This window comes from Microplitis mediator, chromosome 10 (genome assembly GCF_029852145.1).
Source record: "Microplitis mediator isolate UGA2020A chromosome 10, iyMicMedi2.1, whole genome shotgun sequence".
Taxonomy (NCBI): domain Eukaryota; kingdom Metazoa; phylum Arthropoda; class Insecta; order Hymenoptera; family Braconidae; genus Microplitis; species Microplitis mediator.
Genome location: NC_079978.1, coordinates 16036386 through 16058845, shown reverse-complemented (window position 1 = coordinate 16058845; position 22460 = coordinate 16036386). Strand labels below are relative to the sequence as shown.

The 22460-nt window shown below is 27.2% G+C and overlaps 1 protein-coding gene across 4 annotated transcripts in view; it reads left to right on the top strand.

Annotated features, from left to right (window-relative positions):
* The window catches only part of LOC130676549 (maternal protein pumilio), a 91679-nt gene that overhangs the window by 60146 nt on the left and 9073 nt on the right, over positions 1-22460 (top strand). For 3 of the 4 annotated variants that reach the window (XM_057482864.1, XM_057482867.1, XM_057482869.1), the window contains 7 exons: positions 9645-10028; positions 12730-12970; positions 14112-14273; positions 14475-14594; positions 14867-15164; positions 15259-15499; positions 17599-18158. In XM_057482864.1, coding sequence (XP_057338847.1) covers positions 9645-10028; positions 12730-12970; positions 14112-14273; positions 14475-14594; positions 14867-15164; positions 15259-15499; positions 17599-18158 — 2006 coding nt within the window. The remainder of the gene's footprint in view (positions 1-9644; positions 10029-12729; positions 12971-14111; positions 14274-14474; positions 14595-14866; positions 15165-15258; positions 15500-17598; positions 18159-22460) is intronic. The other variant, XM_057482868.1, reaches the window with a different exon arrangement.

The window sequence follows — 22460 nt, the reverse complement described above, 5'->3', positions numbered from 1 at the left end:
CAAAAAATGGACAAATGATAAGACATCAAAGATTGAAATACTCTTGAACAAAAATTTTCTATCATTGTCTAAATAGAGAGGAAAGAACATTAAAAAAAAAGTCGACCACAAAACATTTTGTAGCTCTACTCGCTCAACTCTGATTTCTCCTTGAAAAATCTTATTTCTTTTTTTAGTTCAACACAAAAACAGAGTACAAGATTATACATACATATATCTATATATTTCTATCTATCTATCTATCCGACATACAAGCGTCATAGATTCAGCTAAAGTGAATTCACTGAAAGTTTACAACCTTGCTTACTATATATCTATCTATCTTTTTGATTGCACTTTACCATTTACAAAGTTCTACATACATGCCTTATATATTTTTATTCACTATTTATTCATCAATTTGCTATACAACATCTAGTCATACAGTACTATTATCATTACTCTGAGGATTCAAAACAAATTTCCAATTCTCAATTCAATATTTCCAACACGGCTAATTTTTAATAAACTTTATTCATAACTTTTAAACTAATATATCATACGAAATATTTTGTTTAACTAAATCTATGAATATATACAATGTAGACAATTCGCGGAGTGAACACGGAGTAGAACTTTTTATTTTTTTAAATCCCTTGGAGTGAATTTCACTCCGAAGGGGAGTTTTGGAAAACATTAATTATAAAAAAATTACTAATATACAGTGAGATTAGATTCTTATATATTTTGACATTTATATTTACTATGGAAATGAATACGAGTTCCTTTTATGCTGATAGTGAAAAGTTTCACACTTGTGAAGTTAAAGAAATAGACTTTTCATTTGCCATAACATTTTATTTTGTACCGAAATATAAAATATTCCCATAGAAAGTATGTCATTATAACCACGGAAAGAAATTTATTTCGGATATCACTATGCAAGTATGGCCGTGAAGCCCATGCTAGTCTGGTTCACAAGATCAAATTGGTTTTAATTCGAGATAAAGCTCGTAACAATATGATCGATAGCTCATTGGATTCGGAATGACGTCTTGAAAAATGTATGAAAATTTTTTTTCTACACGTGAAAAATTTTAAAAGTTATTAACAAATTGAGATAAAAAGAAAACACATATTTAGTTATTGACAAATAATTATGAAATTAAAAATAAAAATTTTTTTTATATAAAAGTCCTGACTGACGGAATTCTACCTCGATCTCTTATAATTTTAATTTAATGCTGAGTCCAGCCTCCAGAAATCTTATTTTCATCGTTGAATTAAAATTATAAATAATAGAGGTAGAGTTCCGGAAGTCAGGATTTTTTTATCGAAAATTTCGTCCTCTTTAAAAATTTTTTTTTCAAAATTTTTTAATTATCAATAGTTTCGGAATTATTTGCGAATAATTAAATAAATGTTTCTTTTCATCTTGATTTGTTAATAATTTTTACAATTTTTCATGTGTAGAAAAATAATTTTGATACATTTTTCAAGACGACATTCCGAATCAAATGAGTTATTGCTCATATTTTTACGAGCTTTATCTCGAATTAAAACCAGTTTGAACTTGTGAACTAGACTAGTATGGGTTTCACGGCCATACTTGCATAGTGATATCCGTAATATATTTCTTTCCGTGATATTTAATCATTAAATGTTTTTATTATGTATTATATTATATCATAATTTAGTGAGTTTCTAAAGAATTTTATAAATTGAAAACATAATATATTATTATATTTCTATTAAATATAAATTTATTAAGTATTAAAACTCTGAATCGGAACGAATGTGGATTGGAATAAATTTCGTATTTACTCCCGATTTTTTACGGTAAAAAAAAAGAATTAATTGAAGATAAAAGAAATAAGTAAACAGTCACACAGTAATATGAGACAAATTGATAAACAATATTGTCAATATAATAAAGTTTAAGTAAACAAATAATATTCGACGATGTGATAACAACTTGATGAAATTTACAGAGTATGAAACAAGTCCGTAGACTAAATATGACACCCTAGACGTTACGATGATGGTTTAATATTACCATCCTGTGCCTATCTGATGTCTAACGTCGTTTCAACATCCTAATAAAATAAATTGCTCGCTACGTGGCGCTTTGTCAACCTTTGGACAGACTGGCGCCTCTCGGGTGTTGTTACTTTTTATTATTTTTAGATTAAATATCCTTTATTAATTTTTTTTTCGTGGACTCATGACCTTGTTGATAGATCAATTTTTAAAGTTCAAATTAGGACGAAAACATTTTTTTTTGTCATTAGAAAAAATTATTATAAAAGGGTGGCCACGAACCGGGAATATCGGGAATTATCAGGGAATTTAATGCAACCGGGAAATATCATGAAAATGTCAGGGAATTTCGAAAAGTACCCGGGAGTTAAATTGTAACAGTTCAAAATTTAAAAAATTTTAAATTATACATTAGTTATAAAAATTAAGGGATATTAAAAAAATTTCAAATTTTGAAGTGATTTTCAACAGATTGTATCTCGAAACACAAAAAAGGCAAACTGTAGCTTCAAGTGTTTAGTTTTCTGATCTGGTCTTTATATTTTTTAATTATGTGCGGTTCCGGAGTAATCCTAAGAAAACTATCGAAAAAGAAATTTACCAAATTTTTGCTCGTCTTCAAAACGATCTTCGAGCTTTAATAAATTTTTTTCGATAATTATGATTAATTTTTGATTGCTCCAGAACCGTGCATAATAAAAAAATTTAAAGACCCAGATCAGAAAACTAGACACTTGAAACTACAGTTTGACTTTTCGTTTTTATTGTACGACCATTTTCCTTAGAGTTACAAACTGTTGAAAATTACTAAAAAGTTTGAAATTTTTTTACTATCCCTTAATTTTTGTAACCAGTGTATTTTGAATTTATTTAAATCATAAAATTTCTTATTAAATATTTTAACTTATACATTTTTAACATCGAATAATCAAAAGTAGGCATTATCAATTTATTTTATTGCCATTTTTATGGTTTCTCGCATGATTTAATTATCAAATTTAATTATTAAGAATGAAAATATAATAAAAACTTTGAATATCTAAATGATACGAATAAAAGTTCTAAATCAGGGAAAAATGTGAAAAACTTTACTGGAAAACCGGGAAATATCAGGGAATTTTGAAATCATTTTTTTGTGGCCATCCTGTTATAGATCATAATTTATGAATTTTTAAAGTTTCAAAATTAATTGTGATTAATTGATCAACTCACTATATAGATTGGCAATTAAAATAAATGGATTGGTTGATTATTTCATTTTTGTCAGTTAAATACTTCATTAAAATTTAACGAATCGTTATACAGTTGTAATTAATATATATATCACTAGTGAAAATTATTTTTAATATTTTAATGAATGCTTTCCATGAGTAAGGTAATTAAGTATTGTTGTACAGTTGATAATTAATGAATACATCTGCCGATGACTAAGTAGAAAGCGTGTCTCTCTGCAGTGAGGAAAGCGTGTCCACTAATTTTATATTTATATTTTTAAATTTATTATTTTTCATTTTATTCTTGATTCAATCAATGTATTTCCACTTTTTCAAGTACTTTTATGATGGAAAAACTTTTTGGAAAAGAAAAAAGTTCTCTTATAGTTTTAAAAAGAAAATGAAGAAAAGAAAATTCAGAGAATTAGCAGAAAAACAACTTTATCCAACGCTATAACAGACTTGTATTCTAACTTGTTATTTAAACTTTAACTGCATCTACTTGAATTTCTGTCACCATGTTTTCATAAAAATTCAATAGATAGAGTTATACTGTAGATTTTAAAAACTCCTGGCGATCATTAAAAAAGATGAGGAAAATTCATAAATAATCAATATTTTTTTTATTTTCTGCTTACTTCAAATCTTATTTTTATTTTTAGTATTTATGAATAAAACTAATTATTATTAAATAGAAAACATCTAAATAAACTTCGCAATATTTATTGACTTCTCAATACTATAAAAAAGTATAGTTTAAACTTTATTTTTATGATTCCATTTATCTGTCTGTTACTGTACTAAAACTTTAGCCAAATCGATTTGATAAATTTCTATAAAACTTGATATTGAAACGTTATGTAGTTATACTTGAAGTAACAATAATAATATATATTTTTATTTTTTCATGAATCATATTTATTTTTATTGACAACAACATTTTTTCATTTGTTTGAATTTCATATAAATAAGGTAAAAGCCCCTATACCCGCTCACTTTTCATTGGAGTGAGATTTAATTACTGAATATAAATTAATAAATAAAATAAAAAGCCATATTTTTTTTATAGTTATTTTTTGAAGTTTCGAGTATTAGAATAAAATTTTAGTTTGAAGAATAATGTTGACGAGCAACCTGCAATCACTACGTGACTGCCCAAATATCACTACTAAATTTATAAAATACTCAGAAAAAAATAATTTCTTGCCGCAAAAAATTTTAATTTGCAGCAATAAATTTTATGCATTATCAATTAAATACAAAAATTGTCTTGGGGCGAGAAAAGATTTTTTTAGTCAAGAAATAATTCCTTGCACCAAGTAATTTTTTCTAGTTCTGAATAAATTTTTGTTTTCAATTCACATTGCAAAAAATTTATTGGGGTAAGTAAAAGTTTTCTTTAGGCGAGTAAAGATTTTTTGTGTCAATGAATCCTTTTTTTTTCTATGCACACTTTTTTGGCTTTGAGAAGCTTCTTAAAACCAAAAGGGAGTATAAAAATCTGTTATTTTGGAATAAGTAACGCGATATAAATAATATAGGTATATATTCAGTGACATTCAGTCATATTTAGTGACAGAATAAGTAAAGTATTAATTTATTTAAAGAAAATAAATACGATCGTCTATTTTTTCGCGTAATTTAAATGTAATTCGAATGATATAGATAAATCTATTTATCTCAATACTTGGCAATTAAAAAGAGTTTAAAATATGAAAAGGCACAAATTCAAGTCAAGACCTATCTAATGATACCAATTTCAATAACACTAACTAATTCTATCATATAGATATGGCGGGAACAAAATTTTCCTCATTCTCTTAATAATATAGATAATTAATTATTATTAATTTTTAAAATAAGGCCATTGAGTGTACCCATAATCGCTCACTAAAAGTTGTCATGAACCATTACTCCATCAACACATGGTCCTATAGTCGCTCAAAGACAATATCAATTAAATTATGATAAATTAATTGATTTGGACAAATAATTTATAAATTATACTATTTTATTCTTTCATAATATAAAATTTCATGAATTTTAAAAATGTATTTAATAAGATATAGTTACCACAATTCTCAAAAAATTTGACATATCCTAAATTTAATCTAACGAATGAACGTTAAAGTAAAAAATGCACGGCTGAGCGCGATTTTGAAAACAGTCACTTAATTTAAATTTATAATCTATTATAAAATAATTTGATGCATTATATATTAATACATTTAGATTCACAAATAATTATTTATCAATAATAATTTTTTTAGTTGAAATTTGTCTTAATAAAAATAATAAAAAAACGCATCAAACAGTTCAAATTAGCGACTAATGGTACTGAGCGGGGGGCTTTGATCTTAATAGTGATACTAGAATTATTTATTGTAAGAAAAAAAAATTTCCGTATTTGTGTAACGGAAAAAGTCTGCGTTAAAAATTTTATGTTAGATATTTAACATTTTTGTGTGTTAATTTCACATACTGCTTTTGTGTTGTTTGATCAGTTGATTTTTAACACACAAACATTTTAATTGAAACAAAAGTAACATTTATTCAGTGTTACTGTTCAAACAAGTGTTAACACTTTTAAAATTTAACTTCAACATAGAGCGCGTGTTAATTCATTAAATTAACACTCAATGTTTTGCAGACAACATTTTAATGTGCAAAATTTTTAGAACCGGTAATAGAAAATATTAACATTTTTTTGTTACTTTTTTTTACATAAATTAAAAATGTTAAAACATAAAAATTTATGTAAAATGTTGTTCTAACACACAGCTTTGTGTTAATTTTTACAACAATTTTTTTTTACTGTTAAAAAAAAAACATTTCAAAGTACAATACACTGAATTTATTTTCCGAAAAATAATTCCACATCAAATATAACTTTTACCGGTGACTTTTCGATTACAAAGTTTTCGTAGTGAATTCACTTTACAATATTGCTATTCCTCGTCTTTATTTAGTGACAAAATAAAGCTGATATATTATAAAAATTTATCGAAAAAAATTAATTGATCGCGGAAATTGTTTTTCAAAATTTAATTTCTTATTCAAATATTGTTTGATAATAAATGTAAGTTTTATTTTAATCAAACTTAAATCGATAATGTAAGCAAGTAAAATTTTTTATTATTTACGAGCCTGCTAGTTATTTTTTATCTATGGAATTAATTAAAAAATAGTTTATTTTTTTTTAATCCATCTCGTTAGTTTGTTGTTAGATTATTTGATAAATAAGGATGAACATGATAGAAAGGCGAGGCGAGTGAAGTTAAAATGAACTATTAGTCTAGGGGGTTATAACCGCACCCATGAAGCCACTCCAATAATAAAATTTACGTCATTTGGCTAAAAGCTACCACAGTCTTTACTGGTATCTAATATCATCAGGGTGTGTCCGGAAACCCTTATCACGCGATTCATTTTACCCTAAGCTTAATGCCAGGCTCAATTTCACTGCAGAGAATCTTCAGCACAATGTCACCCGCTACATGTGTTCTTTAGTTTTCCGAGTTTATTCTCAGTGAATGACTGCCGGATCCACAAGAATATGAGACAAGAAATAAAGACTAGTAGATACATATACAGCAGTATTGTATGAGAGGGTTGAAAAGTTAAACAGAGAAAGCCGGGGAAGAGAATGATGATTAAAAAGAGGAATATCAGTGTTGGAGAATGAGGTATAGAGAAGAAGAGGCGGTTTATTTAATTGAATTTTCCAACTAGGCTAACGTCTAACAGGAAAACCGTGACACGACCTCATAGATAGCTCTACAATAGCTATTGTCTGGTATCGCTAACGCTTGGGCATCAACTAAATCCCTTGATAATCGGTCTTTACATATTTTTTAAATGCTACATACTTGACCGAAAAATCTAACACTTTTTTTTTATTCATTTAAAGTATTTAGATTATTTTAATTGTGATGATCAATAAATACTTGTGACCACGCCCTTGAAAAAGAAAAAGAATTTCCGGAAACACTTGCATTTTATAAAAACTATCGTATACAAGAGGTCAAGTCGAAAGATAGCCAAGACACGAGACACAAAACCGGTTCCATGTGTGTTACAACTTTAAAGATTTTCTCGTAAAATTTTTGGTATCAATTTTTTTTTAAATTAAACTCGAAATTTAAATTATTACTTTTCACTAAAAATTAAAAAAAATATTTTTTTAAATTAAATCCCAATGTGAATTGAAATAATAAACATTTATTACAGAATATATATATATATATATATTTACCAAATGGATTACTGATGTTTTATTTACAAGTACACAGAAGATTTACGTGAGTCAGTAATACGTGATTATTTTGAATTAAAGACAAAAGTTACTGACAATGGTCAATAGTTTAACTGTAAATAACATTAGTTAAAAGAAATATATATATATAGTTTTACGTAATAGTTGTCATTAGATAATAATAACAAAAAAAAAAAAAAAAAAACAATTTTACGTGGAAAGAAACTTGACAAGGCTTTGGAGACACCCTGTATTCCACTCACGAATGCCAGGTGAAGCTAACGGATCTTACGGACCGCGGTTAAGTAACGGGCTCCTCATGATTACTTCGTTCAAGTCGTAATTCTTTATCTTCTTTGCTGGTTAACACACCAACAAATATCATTTTCATTACACATTCTTCAACAATACAATGTAAATCCTCTCTTACAAATTACCCTAATTATTAAAACATCAAACGATCTTATTTAAAAAAAAAAAAAATAAATAAATATTATTAATTAAAAACAATAAAAATAAAATATATTATGACTTAATGTAAAATTACGCAAATAATGAATTAAGTTTTTGATTACACTGAATAATATTTTAATTTATCAAAGAAAAATAAATAATTTAATACTACAAAGTTAAATAATCATTAAGTAATACTTATGTAATAAAAAATAAATAGTGACGCGTTAAAAGTGATTTATAAAATCGTGTTGTTTATCAAATGATAAAATTATACGACAAAACTTGTCGCATGAATATTAATGATAGTTCCATCGTAAGAGAGCATCGACCTTTTTTTTTATATTCAAAAAACGGTAAATCTTATTCAGCATCATGGAACAAAGTATAATAAATTTTTATTTTTTATAAATATTTTTTTTCTGTTAATCCTTTCCATCTTGTAAGTTTTTAATCCACTAGTATCTGATAGTGTACTTTAAACTGCAGAGTTAATAAAACCGTGAGGTTGTTTTTCGCATTAAAAAATCGATAAAGCACCACTGGCTTCAGACTGGATTATACCGAAAATGTTTGAGGGAATAGAAGGAAACCTTACATGTTTTATCCAGTGATTCATCATTCCGGGATATGTCTTTAACCCTCTCATCAGCCGCAATTTCCTGTTGACTAATGCGCATCATTCTTTTTTTTATTAAATAATTACTTAGTCATTTTATTTTTATTAACAAATAAAATAACTTTTATTTTTTATCCACCTGTTGCATTACAATGCGTGATTTGTCACTATTTATTGTCAGACATAATTACAATACTAATGAAAAATATGATTAATATCAAAGTATCATGACTAGACTAATTCAAAAAACAAAAAAAAACAGTCCAATAAATTTTCTTTAAATTTTAAATTAGCGGTAAAAAAATTTTGACTACACAATTTATAGCAGCGATAATTTTAAAAAAACTGTAACCTTGTTATGCATACAATTTTATAAAAGAATATTTGAAATCAAGGATAAGGTCGATAGCCGAAACGCATCGTTACCTTTTATTCTTTTAACTTTATAGTATGTAAGTAAGTATCGTGTCACGAGTCGTTGGGTCTTACTCTTATGCTGTTAAAATTACATAGTTGAAGAGCGTTACGGCTTTACTACAGCGCAGTGTTCTCGATAAGAAATAAATCAATTCTCATTTTAAAATATTTATCGTGACTAGTTTCAAGGTCAAAGATATAATCAAATTCAAATTATTTATGGTTATATTTTTATTAAAAAACAACAGCAAAAATAAAATTTTTGCAAGAATCAAATGTCGATCAGTATGACATTATCCTTTGGATAATAATTATCCCTCGAGTCCTTTAATCTTGACGCGATTTAGTTGACCGAATTTCATTCTATACCGTTAGCACTCAATTAATGTCCCAAGTTACCGTAGAACGAACTATCGGTTAACATAAAGGCAACACACGTTGTCGGTGAATGTCCGCAATAGGTCATTGACCTTACGCTCGAACGGTTAACTCGTGCGAATCATCAACATTCGCTTAAATTTATCTACAAGTATCATCCTCATTAATCATTATATTATTCCTATCAATTGTATATCAAACCATTTACTAATTTATCTATTTCAAATTATTTTTATCTCAGCTGTTTACTTATCAGTAAAATAAATATTTTATTTAAATTTAATTACAGCAATTATTTCGTGGTCAACCACAAGGCGCGACTCCTCAGCAGCTTCAACTTCTTCAGCAGCAACAACAACAGCAACAGCAGTATCTAGCAGCATCTCAGGTACAACAGCAGCAGCAACAACAACAACAGCAGCAACAAAATTTTCCAACTGCTCCTTACACTGTAATAAGTGGACAGGAACCGTATGTTGGTGCTTTGATAGCTGGTGCACCACCAGTAGTACCTCAATATTATGGAGTTGGTCCATGGGTTTATCCAGCAGGGCTACTGCCTCAAGCACCACCACAAGCTGCAGCTCCACCACCCAGAAGACCACTGACACCATCTTCAGCAGCTGCTGCTGCTGCTGCTGCTCAAGATAGTGCTAATAATCTCGCACAGACGGTTAGTAATTATTTACACATATTATAATTTTTATCATTATCATATTTGGTTCTCAGTTACACTTCCGGTATGAATCATAACGGTTACAAGGAGGTCTTTTTTGCTTATAACGAGATTTGGCTTTATTAATTTTTAATATTTTCAACTAAATCTTTGAGCAATTTATGGGAAATAAAATTAATTTGACGTAGGGTAAAGGTATCGTTTTTGGCCACTTTAGGGCCAGTTTTGGACACTTGAAAAATGTAAATAAAATAATTTTTAAAAGGCGCAATAACAGGATTAATTTTTAAAATTTATTTAAAGATACTTTTATCCCATCTTTAAAATAGAAATTTTATTTTACTCTTTTTCATTAATTAAAATGAGATATTAAATGTCCAAAAATGGAACAGTGGCCACAAATGGTTCATCTTATAATCTATAAAAAAGTTTAACCTTTCAACAAATATATTTATTTTAGTAAATAAGTAAAAAATTTTTCATCAGAAATTAAAAAATTATTTTAAAAAAGTGTGGTTGGTTTTTTAAAAATATCTATAATCTATATAAATATTGAGTTTTCAAAAAATTGAATTCTCTATAAAACGGATATTGTAAATTTTAAATTACAAGAATTAGATAGAGTAGAAGTATCGATTATTTTCACTGCACCATTTGCGGACGTTTAATAAAAAAAATTTTCATAGTAATAAAATATAATCCAAGTATGTTAGAACATATTTAAAAAATGTATGTCATTGCGTACTTGACAAATTATTTCATTCTAATTTTTACAGCTACAACCTATACCTCTACTTCATAGATATTTTAAGCAGGGTTCCAAAAACAATAACTGAATAATAATGGATTATTGATTACATTTTTAATGAGTAATTCAAGCTTCGGATAATTAATTTTGAAAAATGATCTGTAATTCCAATTTCAAGATTTTTAATTCAATAAAAAATTTAACCCCGCAGTGATTAATTATTAGCAACCGCACACGAAGAAAAATGTTGGCTCAAAACCTAACAATTTTTATTATGCTGTCGACCAAACTTGAAACAGGAAGTGGAGCATCCAAAAATTTCTTATGCTCTTATAAAAAATTGTCTTATCACTAGACTTTAAAAACAAACGGCTAATTTTTTATTTCTTCATTATATCGAAAATATTGTTGGAAATGACGGAAAAAGAATATTGTGACAGTTTGAGCTCTTAAAATTTTTTTTTAACTTTGGAATTTTATCACTCATCAGCGAATCAGTGTATCGGAAAAAATGTCTACTTGTGTTGAAAATTAAACGCTCTACAAATAATGTCTCTTATCATTTTTCAAAAAATAAAAATTTTCAAAAGTTATTCAAGGTTAAAGTTGGATTCACAGTAAATTCTAGTATTATTTGATTTTTTCGGCAATCCTATCAGACTAATCATAAAACGCCTTGAAATATTTTTTGTAGACAATTTCAATTCCTACAAATCACCTCTGATGGAATTTTTTCTAATTCTGTATAGTTTTCTAGTTATTTCCATTTTAACGTCAAGCTCTTGAAATCGATGAGAACACATTTTTTTTTTAAAAACTTGACATTAAAATTGAAATAACTTGAAAACAAAGCGGAATTTCAAATAACTTTATCAAAGATAATTAGTAGAAAATAAAATTGTCTACAAAAAATAATCCATGACATTTTGTGATAAATCTGATAGTATTGCCGAAAAAGTCAAATAATACTAGAATTTACTGTGAATTCAACTTTGACCTTGAATAACTTTTGAAAATTTCAATTTTTTGAAAAATGATAAGAGACATTATTTGTAGAGCGTTTAATTTTCAACAAAATTAGTCATGGTTTTTTCCGATACATTGATTCGTTGATGAGTGATAAAATTCAAAAGTTAAAAACAAATTTTCCCATGTTATTTAAACGGGAAATAAAAATTGCAACGAGGGAGTTGTTAATTTTAATATTAAGAGCTCAAACTGTCATAATATTCTTTTCCGACATAATTTTCGACATAATGAAGAAACAAAAAATTATTCGTTTTTTTATAAACAGTCTACTTATCGCAATTATTATAATGTATGAAAGTAATTGTTATTAAAGCTTATCAATAAGTTTCTCGCGCGTAGTAAGTGTTATGATACAGCATAATAATTTTTCGTATGAGCACAATAATTTTTTGGATGCTTCCCTTCTTGTTGAAAGTTTGGTCTACAGCTTAACAAAAATTCGTAGATTTCGAGCCAACATTTTTCTCCGTGTAATTTTGAATTTAAAATATCCTGAAGTCTGAATCCCATATGACCGTTAAGGGTCAAATAAAAAATTTCGCTAAAGAATGAAATGTTTAAATTATCAGAACTGTTCACCACACGACACATTATAATTAAATAATACATAATTGATAGAATCGCCGTATACTTGATACTTTGACATAAAATTGATTCTAATTAAATTTAAAAGCATTTAATTACAAGTATCTAGAGCTATTTGATAGTTGCTTATTATTACACAAGTTTTAAATTTAATTAGTATTAATTCAACGTCGAATAATAATAATAATAATAATAATGGTTGAATTCGTGATGGTATATACGTCTAGGGGAAGATAAATATTGCTTTAGTAGATTCATAATAGTAAACACAGCAGAGAATATCTTGGCTAACTTGTTTAGGATTAATTTTAATAAATTTTAATGTTTACATTGTAGGTTCAAGGACAATATCAAGTAATACCAACGTACTATGATCAAAATGGATCCTTAGTAATGGCCGGTGTACGAGGTCTTGGATCTGCTGCTACACCCATGAGATTAGTCAGTCCAGCACCTGTTCTTGTTAACAGAGCTCCATCCCAACCACCACCAGGACCACCAGCACCACCTCCACCAAGTCTATATTCACAGCCTACTTCAACATCTCATAATAATGCAACACCTGGAGAATGCTTAGGTAATTTTTATTTTATTAAACATTTAATAAAATTATTTTCATTTTAACATAACAGTAAATTAACCCTGTGATTAAACAGGGTGGCCACGAACCGGGAAAACCGGGAAATATCATGGAAATGTCAGGGAATTTCGAAAAGTATCCGGGAATTAAATTGTAACAGTTCAAAATTTAAAAAATTTTAAATTATACACTAGTTATAAAAATTAAGGGATATTAAAAAAATTTCCAATTTTAAAGTGATTTTCAACAGATTGTAACTCGAAGGAAAATTGTCATACGATAAAAACATAAAAGGCAAATTGTAACTTCAAGTGTCTAGATTTCTGATCTGGTCTTTATATTTTTTTATTATGTGCGGTTCCGGAGTATTTCTCAGAAAACTATCGAAAAAGAAATTTACCAAATTTTTGCTTGTCTTAAAAACGGTCTTCGAGCTTCAATAAATTTTTTTCGATAATTAAGATTGATTTTTGATTGCTCCGGAACCGTGCATAGTAAAAAAATTTAAAGACCCAGATCAGAAAACTAGACACTTGAAGCTACAGTTTGACTTTTTATTTTTATTGTACGACCATTTTCCTTCGAGTTACAAACTGTTGAAAATTACTAAAAAATTTGAAATTTTTTTACTATCCCTTAATTTTTGTAACCAGTGTATTTTGAATTTATTTAAATCATAAAATTTCTTATTAAATATTTTCTTATACATTTTTAACATCGAATAATCAAAAGTATTATTTTATTTTATTGCCATTTTTTCTGGTTTCTCGCATGATTCAATTATCAAATTTAATTATTAAGAATGAAAATATAATAAAAACTTTGAATATCTAAATGATACAAAGAAAATTCCTAAATCAGTGAAAAATGTGAGAATTTCTTTGTGGCCACCCTGTTAAAATAAAATTATACAAAATATTTGTTGTTTTTGTAATAACACACATTAATTTGTTGTCGTTGTCGTTGTTGTTGTTGTATCATTGGGAATGTAACTAATGACAGGTGTATGGTTTGTTTAACAAAAATAAACAAGGATTAAAATTAAAAAAAAAATAAAACATATGTAATATTAGTAGCTTGTTAAATTGACAAACTAAAAAAAAAAACAAACCGCGTGGGTTGTGGGCTTTTGGTGCAGGTCTCGCGGCGGGAAGTGCGGCAGTGATAGCTCAAGCTCAGGCGGTTGCTGTACAGCAAGCACAACAACAGGGTACGGGACTTGCTGCTGGTTTGGCAGCTTTGGGTTACGGTGGCTCGCCACTTGGTGCCCTTGGCTCGCCTGCTCAACTACAGAGCACAGGTACTAACTAATTCGCTCTGTCGGTCTACTGTATATATATTATTTATTTACTGTACTTAAACTAAATTATAAATTCACCTGCATGTTATTACATTGTCTGCTAACTCAATACTTTTATTACAACTATTTTGCAATGTAATATTAATAATATAAATGATGATATTGATAATTAATTTCTTTTTTTATTTAATTTTAAAATAGGTCTAGGTCTTGGAGCATCATCGACTGGTAGACGAGATTCATTTGACAGAAATACATCAGCATTTAGTCCAAGTCTAGAGTACAGTCGTGGTAAATGGCCGCAAAGTTATGGTGCCTTAGGTAAAATATATATATAAAAAACAAATAAAATATTTAAATTAATTAAAACTTCTAATTTGTTTGCGTTGAAAAATAAAATATTAAATTGAAATAAGAACTTATGTACAAGGATAGCAAGTTTTGAACGTCTTGTTATAAACTTAGACAACTGACCTTTTACATATTTATTTAATATAAAAAAAAAAAACAAGAATATCTTTAATAATTTATACTAGTGGCATTAAAAGTTATGAAATAAAAATATTAATAATAAATGAATATGTTTTTTTTAGGGACTGTTACAGCATCTCCTAGTCCTTTAGGACTTTCTTTGACACCACCACCGACAATTGGAGGATCACTGGGCGGGTTAGTTGGTGGAGCTAGCCGTGTATCAGCAGCACCTGGTGCTGAAGCTAAATTTCGTACAAGTGGAGTCCCTACTTTGACAGCAAATGGAGTATTTGGATCCAGTAGCTCTCTCTTTCCCAACTTGCAAGCACCCAAACCTGCACGTAATGTTGCGTCAGGAGTGGGAGACAAAGGCGCGGGAGGACGTTCACGATTACTAGAAGATTTTAGAAATAATCGGTTTGTTAACTTCGTTAAACTTTTTTATCTTTAAGAAAGTTCATGTGTAATAATTAAATCAATTATTATTATTATTATTATTATTTTTGTTTAGTTTTCCAAGTCTCCAATTACGAGATCTTGCCAACCATATCGTAGAATTCAGTCAGGATCAACACGGCTCGCGTTTCATACAGCAGAAACTTGAACGCGCATCAGTAGCTGAGAAACAACTCGTTTTCCAAGAAATTCTTGCGTCTGCATATTCACTTATGACTGATGTATTTGGAAACTATGTAATTCAGAAATTCTTTGAGTTTGGAACACCTGAGCAAAAATCAACACTCGCTCAGAAGGTAAATTTAGTTATTTAAATTAAAAAAAAATTAATTATTAAGGTAAAAGCACCAATTATTGACACTGTAAGAGACAAGATTATAATTTCATTTTTTTTACCATGTTAGCGGTTAATTTTATTGACTTTGGATTTTAATGTTGTCTTAATTAATCAAATTCATGCTTTTTGATAATAATAAATTACACGGAAAAAACAGAATATTAAAAATTAATAAATAATAGTAAAAAGTGGAATCTGTTATCAATAATTAGTACCATTATGTACTTAATGCAAAGTAGTTTACTAATTTTTATAGATTCCTAAAAACTACTATCAATTATTTCAAAAAGTAAGTAAATATTATTACTTTTAGGTATAATACGTAACTTATTAGTGAAAGTTAATTAATTTATGACATACATCTATTAAAAAGTAATGATTGGACAAATTAAGAATTGGTATCTTAGATACTGATTTTTCCAGCCGAAAATTGCAAAAGTTACTAACTTTTATTTTATAAATTCGATATCACTGATCAATTATTAGCTTAAAATATCATTTATTCATCATTATAAATTAATTTGCAATATACATAAATCGAATAAGTGGTAAATAATAAAATGAAAAATTAGTATACTCGATACTGATTATTTGCTCATAAAAATACCGAAAATTTTTAACTCTTATTTTATAAATTCTATCCCATTGACTAATAATTAATATAAAATGTTATTTATTCGTTATTATAAATTAATTTATTAAATACATATATCGAATAAGTGGTAAATAATAAAATGAAAAAATAGTATACTAGATGTTGATATATTAATATGTACGTTTACTAATTTTTCGGTTCCTCATTTTTTAAATTTTTCTGTTTATTTGAATAGTAATATCTGTAGATACCAATTTTTCAATTCTTTTTCATATTAATTTTAATATACGAAATTACAAATTTTGCTCTTCTATGTGTATCAAATTTTAATATAAATAATAGCCATTTTGTAATATATATAATGATCCTGGTTTGATATCAGTATCGAATATACTAATTTTAAGTCAAGAATAAACTACAAACTATTAAAATTTTGAGCATCATTTTTTTCCGTGTAGATTTACTAATTAACTACAAGTGATGAAATAAATAACCAGGAGACACCAATTATTGACAGGTTAAAAACCCGACTGATCTAACTATTGACATGCTCTTGCTCCAATTATTGATACCCATAATGCGCATGCGTAATTAATCTGTAGAACTAAATGTAAGAAATAGTCTCAAAATAATTTCTAATTTATTGATTATTATTCAATTAATTGGACGAATTTTAATCACGAAACTATTCAAAACATTTTTTAATCAAACGAAAATAAAATCAATTAATCACTTTTTTTATAACAATTCAATAGTAAATATATGACAGCGTGGGTTCGCCGGAATTTTTGTTAAGGTTTGCAACAAACTTATATTTAAAAAAAAAAGACGTTACGTTGCTGTCTACTACACTGTCAATATGAGATACAACTTCAATATTGCGTACTAATTATTGACATCCACTATTTTAAAATTAAAAATCATAAAATTTAGTGTCAATGTATCATATTGTTAATTTTTCATATTTTATTTCTTTATAAAAAAAAAGTTGATGTGATTAGATGGAAAAAATGATTAAAAATCATCGTTTTAAAAGACCGCTTTTCTAACCGGAATAGTTAAGAAAATTGTCGCTCACAAGCTGTTTTGATAGACACGAATAAAATTAATTTTTTTTATTAATAAATATTTGGTATTTGTCATTAACAATAATTTTTTTCAATTGTTTAATTATAAAGATTGTTTAAAAATGTATACGATTAATATTAACATAGTAGGTAATTAAATATGTCTTAAAATAAGACAGGATGTCAATAATTGGAGCCCTGTCAATAATTTGTGCTTTTACCTTCTTATTGTTTAATTTATTTTTCAATGATGTTATTTTGCGTGTCAGATGATTATACATATCTATGTATATATATATTTAAATGATATTTTTTATGCCAACTGAGTTGCTAAAAAATAAATATATCGGTATAATGAAAAAACAATAGACTATAATTAACTGTATGTTTGATTAGGTTCGAGGTCATGTATTGCCGTTGGCACTTCAAATGTACGGTTGTCGAGTAATTCAAAAAGCACTTGAGTCTATTGGACCTGAACAACAACAGGAAATAGTACGAGAATTAGATGGCCATGTGTTAAAATGCGTAAAAGATCAGAACGGGAATCATGTCGTTCAAAAATGCATCGAGTGTGTCGAGCCTCGAGCACTGCAATTTGTTATTGGTGCATTTGCCGGTCAAGTTTATTCTTTGAGTACACATCCGTACGGTTGCCGAGTTATCCAACGTATTTTGGAACATTGTACACCCGAACAAACTCAAGGTATATTGCAAGAATTACATGCAGCAACAGATCAATTGATACAAGATCAATATGGAAATTACGTTATTCAACATGTACTTGAGCATGGTAAAATAGAGGATAAAGCACAACTTATTAGTAGTGTCAGAGGTAAAGTTCTAGCTTTATCACAACATAAATTTGCGAGTAATGTCGTCGAGAAATGTGTCACTCATGCTACACGACAAGAACGTGCTGTTCTTATTGAGGAAGTTTGCGGTTTCAATGATAAGTAAGTTTTAAATAAAATTAACATTATTTTTTTTTTTAAATATTACGTAGATAGAACTTTTAAAAAACGCAAATTATCGTGATTCTAAATCTAGCAAAAATTCAAAAATTTATTTTCTTTTGAATAAAAATAAATAAAGTAAATGTCCCAATACCGGAACGACGAAGGGTATACGACTGATTTTTGTCGTTTTAAGGAGGTTCGACCGAATCTAATGTAAAAATTTTCCAACTTTAAGATTTGAAACTTAGTATACATATAAAGAAGTACTTTATCTATGTATTCTCAAAATTTGAATATGATCCACCGTCTAGTTTTTTAGAAAAAAAGATTAAAAAATGACGTTTTTAAAGTTCCTATACACAGACTCTTGTGGCGGACGAGTTTCCGTCATGACTTATTCTTTTTTTTTTTCATTATTAACCTCCCAAGTTTAAGAAATAAAAAACCACATGCCATAAACTTGAATATTTTTAGAATATGATAAAATTTTAACAATATAGTGCTACCGTTGTAATTATTTAAATAATGCAAGTTAAACTTTATTATTTAATCTCGTTCATCGACAGAGATACATATTATTGAGGGTTTGACAACGTCGCGGAAGCAGCTGAGAAAAAAAACAAAGATAGAAATTAGAACATTAATAAGAGAAACGAGATTAGAAATAAATTTTTCCCGCTTAAATTTAAATATCGATGTGTAAGAAGTTAGAACACGCTGTTGCCAAATCTTTTTATTAAATCATATGAGTCAAAAATAACCAAGTAATTTCATTACTTTCTTTAATTAAATTAGTAATAAATATCAATTTACGAATTCGTTATGTTATTATAAATAAAAATAATGAATTTTTATAACTATTAGGAGAATTTAGCAAACGAAAAAATTCAAACACTACTTTGACTCACTAGTTTCGGTCGAACCTCCTTAAAAATATTCAAATAGATTATAAACCAAAATAATTTATTACATCATATAGAATAGACATTTACCTATTCGAAAATAATCAAATTATTTCATTTTTCTATGACACCCATAAGACCCAATACCGGAACGCTGAAATAGCCTTGTCCCAATAAGGGAATTCGGTTGTCCTAATACCGGAACAGTAAATAAAATGAGTTATTTTTTGCATTTATTCATAGTGAAAATATTAACAATTATTAAATAATATTAATGTAAAACGAATGTGAATGTAACAGATATCAGACAACTTTAAAATTGTAAATAAATAAGATAAATAATTGAAAAAATAATATTTATAAAAAAAAAACTATTAATTTCAAAATTTCTTGAATGCGCATTTTTTGAAATTTTATTCCATTAATTATTTACTCGATTTATTAATAATTTTAAATTTGTCTGATGTCTGCTATGTCACACTCATGATGTAAAATGTATTTAAAATTTTTAAATGATTAAATATTCAATGAAAATAAATATTTTGAACTGAAGAATAGAAACAAAATGAATCATTTGAGGTTATACTATAAAAATAATTAAAAATAAAAAACACAAAAATTTATTTGAGAGTTTATATTTAATCTATATTTAATCCATTTTTTATAACAATCATACATACTGCATTAAAAATTAGGGCTCCAGTAATAATTAATATTGCACTTGATTTAGCCAGTCAATAAAACTCACCGTTAATGTCTATCGATATCATTAATAACATTAATATGACTGGCTGTTCCAGTACTGGGCACGGGTTCATTTTGGTGTACCGATAGACGAACAGTAAAATTAATATAATAATATTATTTTTTTCATATTGTTAATATGTTTTCTTGAATTTTATGTAATTCAAGATGCATATACATAAAAAAATTATTGAAAAGTAACTCTATACATTTTCTATAAGCTTGAGGCCATGCTCAGACAGTACCCCCACTTTTTAAAAGATTTCAATGGCTTTCAACTGTCATAACCGTATTAAAATTATATTAATTAATTAAAAAAAAAAATTAAAACTTTAATTAATAAAGGGAGAACATAGTCGTAATTTCGCTAAGATATAGATTTTAAAAAAAATTACTTGCAGTTGATATCAATTGGAAGCTGAACGAAAACTGTAAAACAAATTTCAGTAAAATCTTCATGTCAATTTTATAATTCGAATTTTCAAATTTTTTAGGCTAAAATTTATTCAACAAATTTCGATTAACTCCTGATTGATATCAATTGCAAGTCATTTTTTTAAAATTATATACCTCGGTGAAATTACGACTACATTTTCCTTTTTTTAATTAAAGTTTTAATTTTTGTTTTAATTAATTAATAAAATTTTCAAACGGTTATAACAGTTGAAAGCCATTGAAATTTTTCAAAAAGCGGGGGTACTGTCTGAAAATGCCCTCAAGACCATTGACTGATTTCTTAGCAAAACCGAGACTATTGCTATAATTAACATTATTTTTTCATATTTCTAAAATCTATTTTATATCCTATTTTGTAACTAAAAGATTAAGGTTTTAAATAAAAAAAGTTTTATTTTATTTCATCGCGTACGAGTTAAAATATAATATAATGATTATCAAATCGTTCCGGTATTGGGTCTTGTTCCGGTGTTGGGATATTTACCTTACTGACAGAAAAAAATTATTGTAAATGCATCTGAAGAATCTATTTGTGGATATATTCGAAAATTTATTTCGATGACAAGTGACTCGTTTGTGAGAACATTAAAATTGTCGGATGTCTGCTAAGTTGAGCATCATAAATTATTAAATTAACAATTCAATTTTAATTTAGATTTTAAGATACTTTGGCATCCACAGTTCGGAAATTTCTCCCTCCCCATTTTTTTGTTTTTATTTAAGAAATCATACCTTGATGACTCTATAGAAAGAAACGAATCAGAATTTGAAAGTATGCTAAAGTATACAGGTTCTAGTGTGTGCCTTTTTTAATTTCACCAGAAATTTATGATTTGTTCAGAATTGGCAAACTTGACCTAGAAAAAAAAACTTTCTATTAGATAATATAATTTCTGAGGCGTACACTGGCTAAGTTTATTAATAATTTACTACATAGTTTTGTTTTTGTTGAGTAAAGGCAAAATATCGGTTCCATTTTGCGCGCGAAGTTTCAATTTTATTTTTGTTGCAATTGTTTATGATTTTCAAAAATAATTGTCATGAAAATTCAACAAAAATTATCAATTTTACACATAATTAAAAAAACTAAAGCATAATTTCTAACGAAAATAAATTACGACTATTCAAAAATATAATTTCCAAGTAATTAATTACAGATATTGAGTTGGATTTTAATTCAAAAATATAAAAAAAACTTTTTTTAAAAAAAACCGCAATTAGTTTTTGATAATTGTAAGTTTTTTAGAGTCTTGCTATGAAATTTGTCGTATAAAAAAAATAATTACGCATGAAAAAAGATAATTTCCAATCGAAATCATAATTTTTCAAATAATTATCAGCTTTAAAATTAATTGACTTATGGACAATAACAAAACAATTATTGATATTAAATAAAATCCAATACATTGTGGTTTTAGTTTTTACGACATTTGTGACTTGGAAATTTAAAGTGATGTAAAAATATAGTTTACAAACAAGTTAATTTATAATAATATTCATTATATATTTTTGACTGATTTGAATTTATTAATAATTTCAATTAATCTATTTTTATTTTCAAGAAAAATTTTTAACAGTGAACATGTATATTATTACAAGTGTTTTTATCTTTTAAAAATGTTTATCTCTACATCACAATTAAATACATGCCAAGTTATTTTATTACTTACAATTACTGATACTTTTTCATCCTGAGTGCCAAATTATTTTAAAATAGATTTCGAAACCCTGTAAAAAAATACTAAATCAAAGATCTATATAAATCTAAATAGATCTGTTGATATTAATGTAAATCTTGAATTTAAAAGAATTAAATTTACTTGATCTAGTCAGATTTTATTTAAGCTCAGGGTGGCCACAAGCCAGGAAAAACTAGGAATATCGGGTATTATCATGAAGCATAATGCAACCGAGAAATGTCAGGGAATTTAAAAAAGTATCCGGGAATTAAATTGCGACAATTGAAAATTAAAAAATTTTTCATTCAGCAAGAACAGAAAAGGCAAATTTTAGCATCAAGTACCGAGTTTTCTGATCTGGTCTTGCAGTTTTTTTATTATGCAGAGTTTTCGAGTAATCCTTAGAAAACCATTGAAATAAAGTTTTTCTAAATTTATGCTCGTCTTAGAAACTGTCTTCGGGCCTCATTAATTTTTTTCAATAACATGGTGGCCACATTTCTGGAAAACCTGGAAAT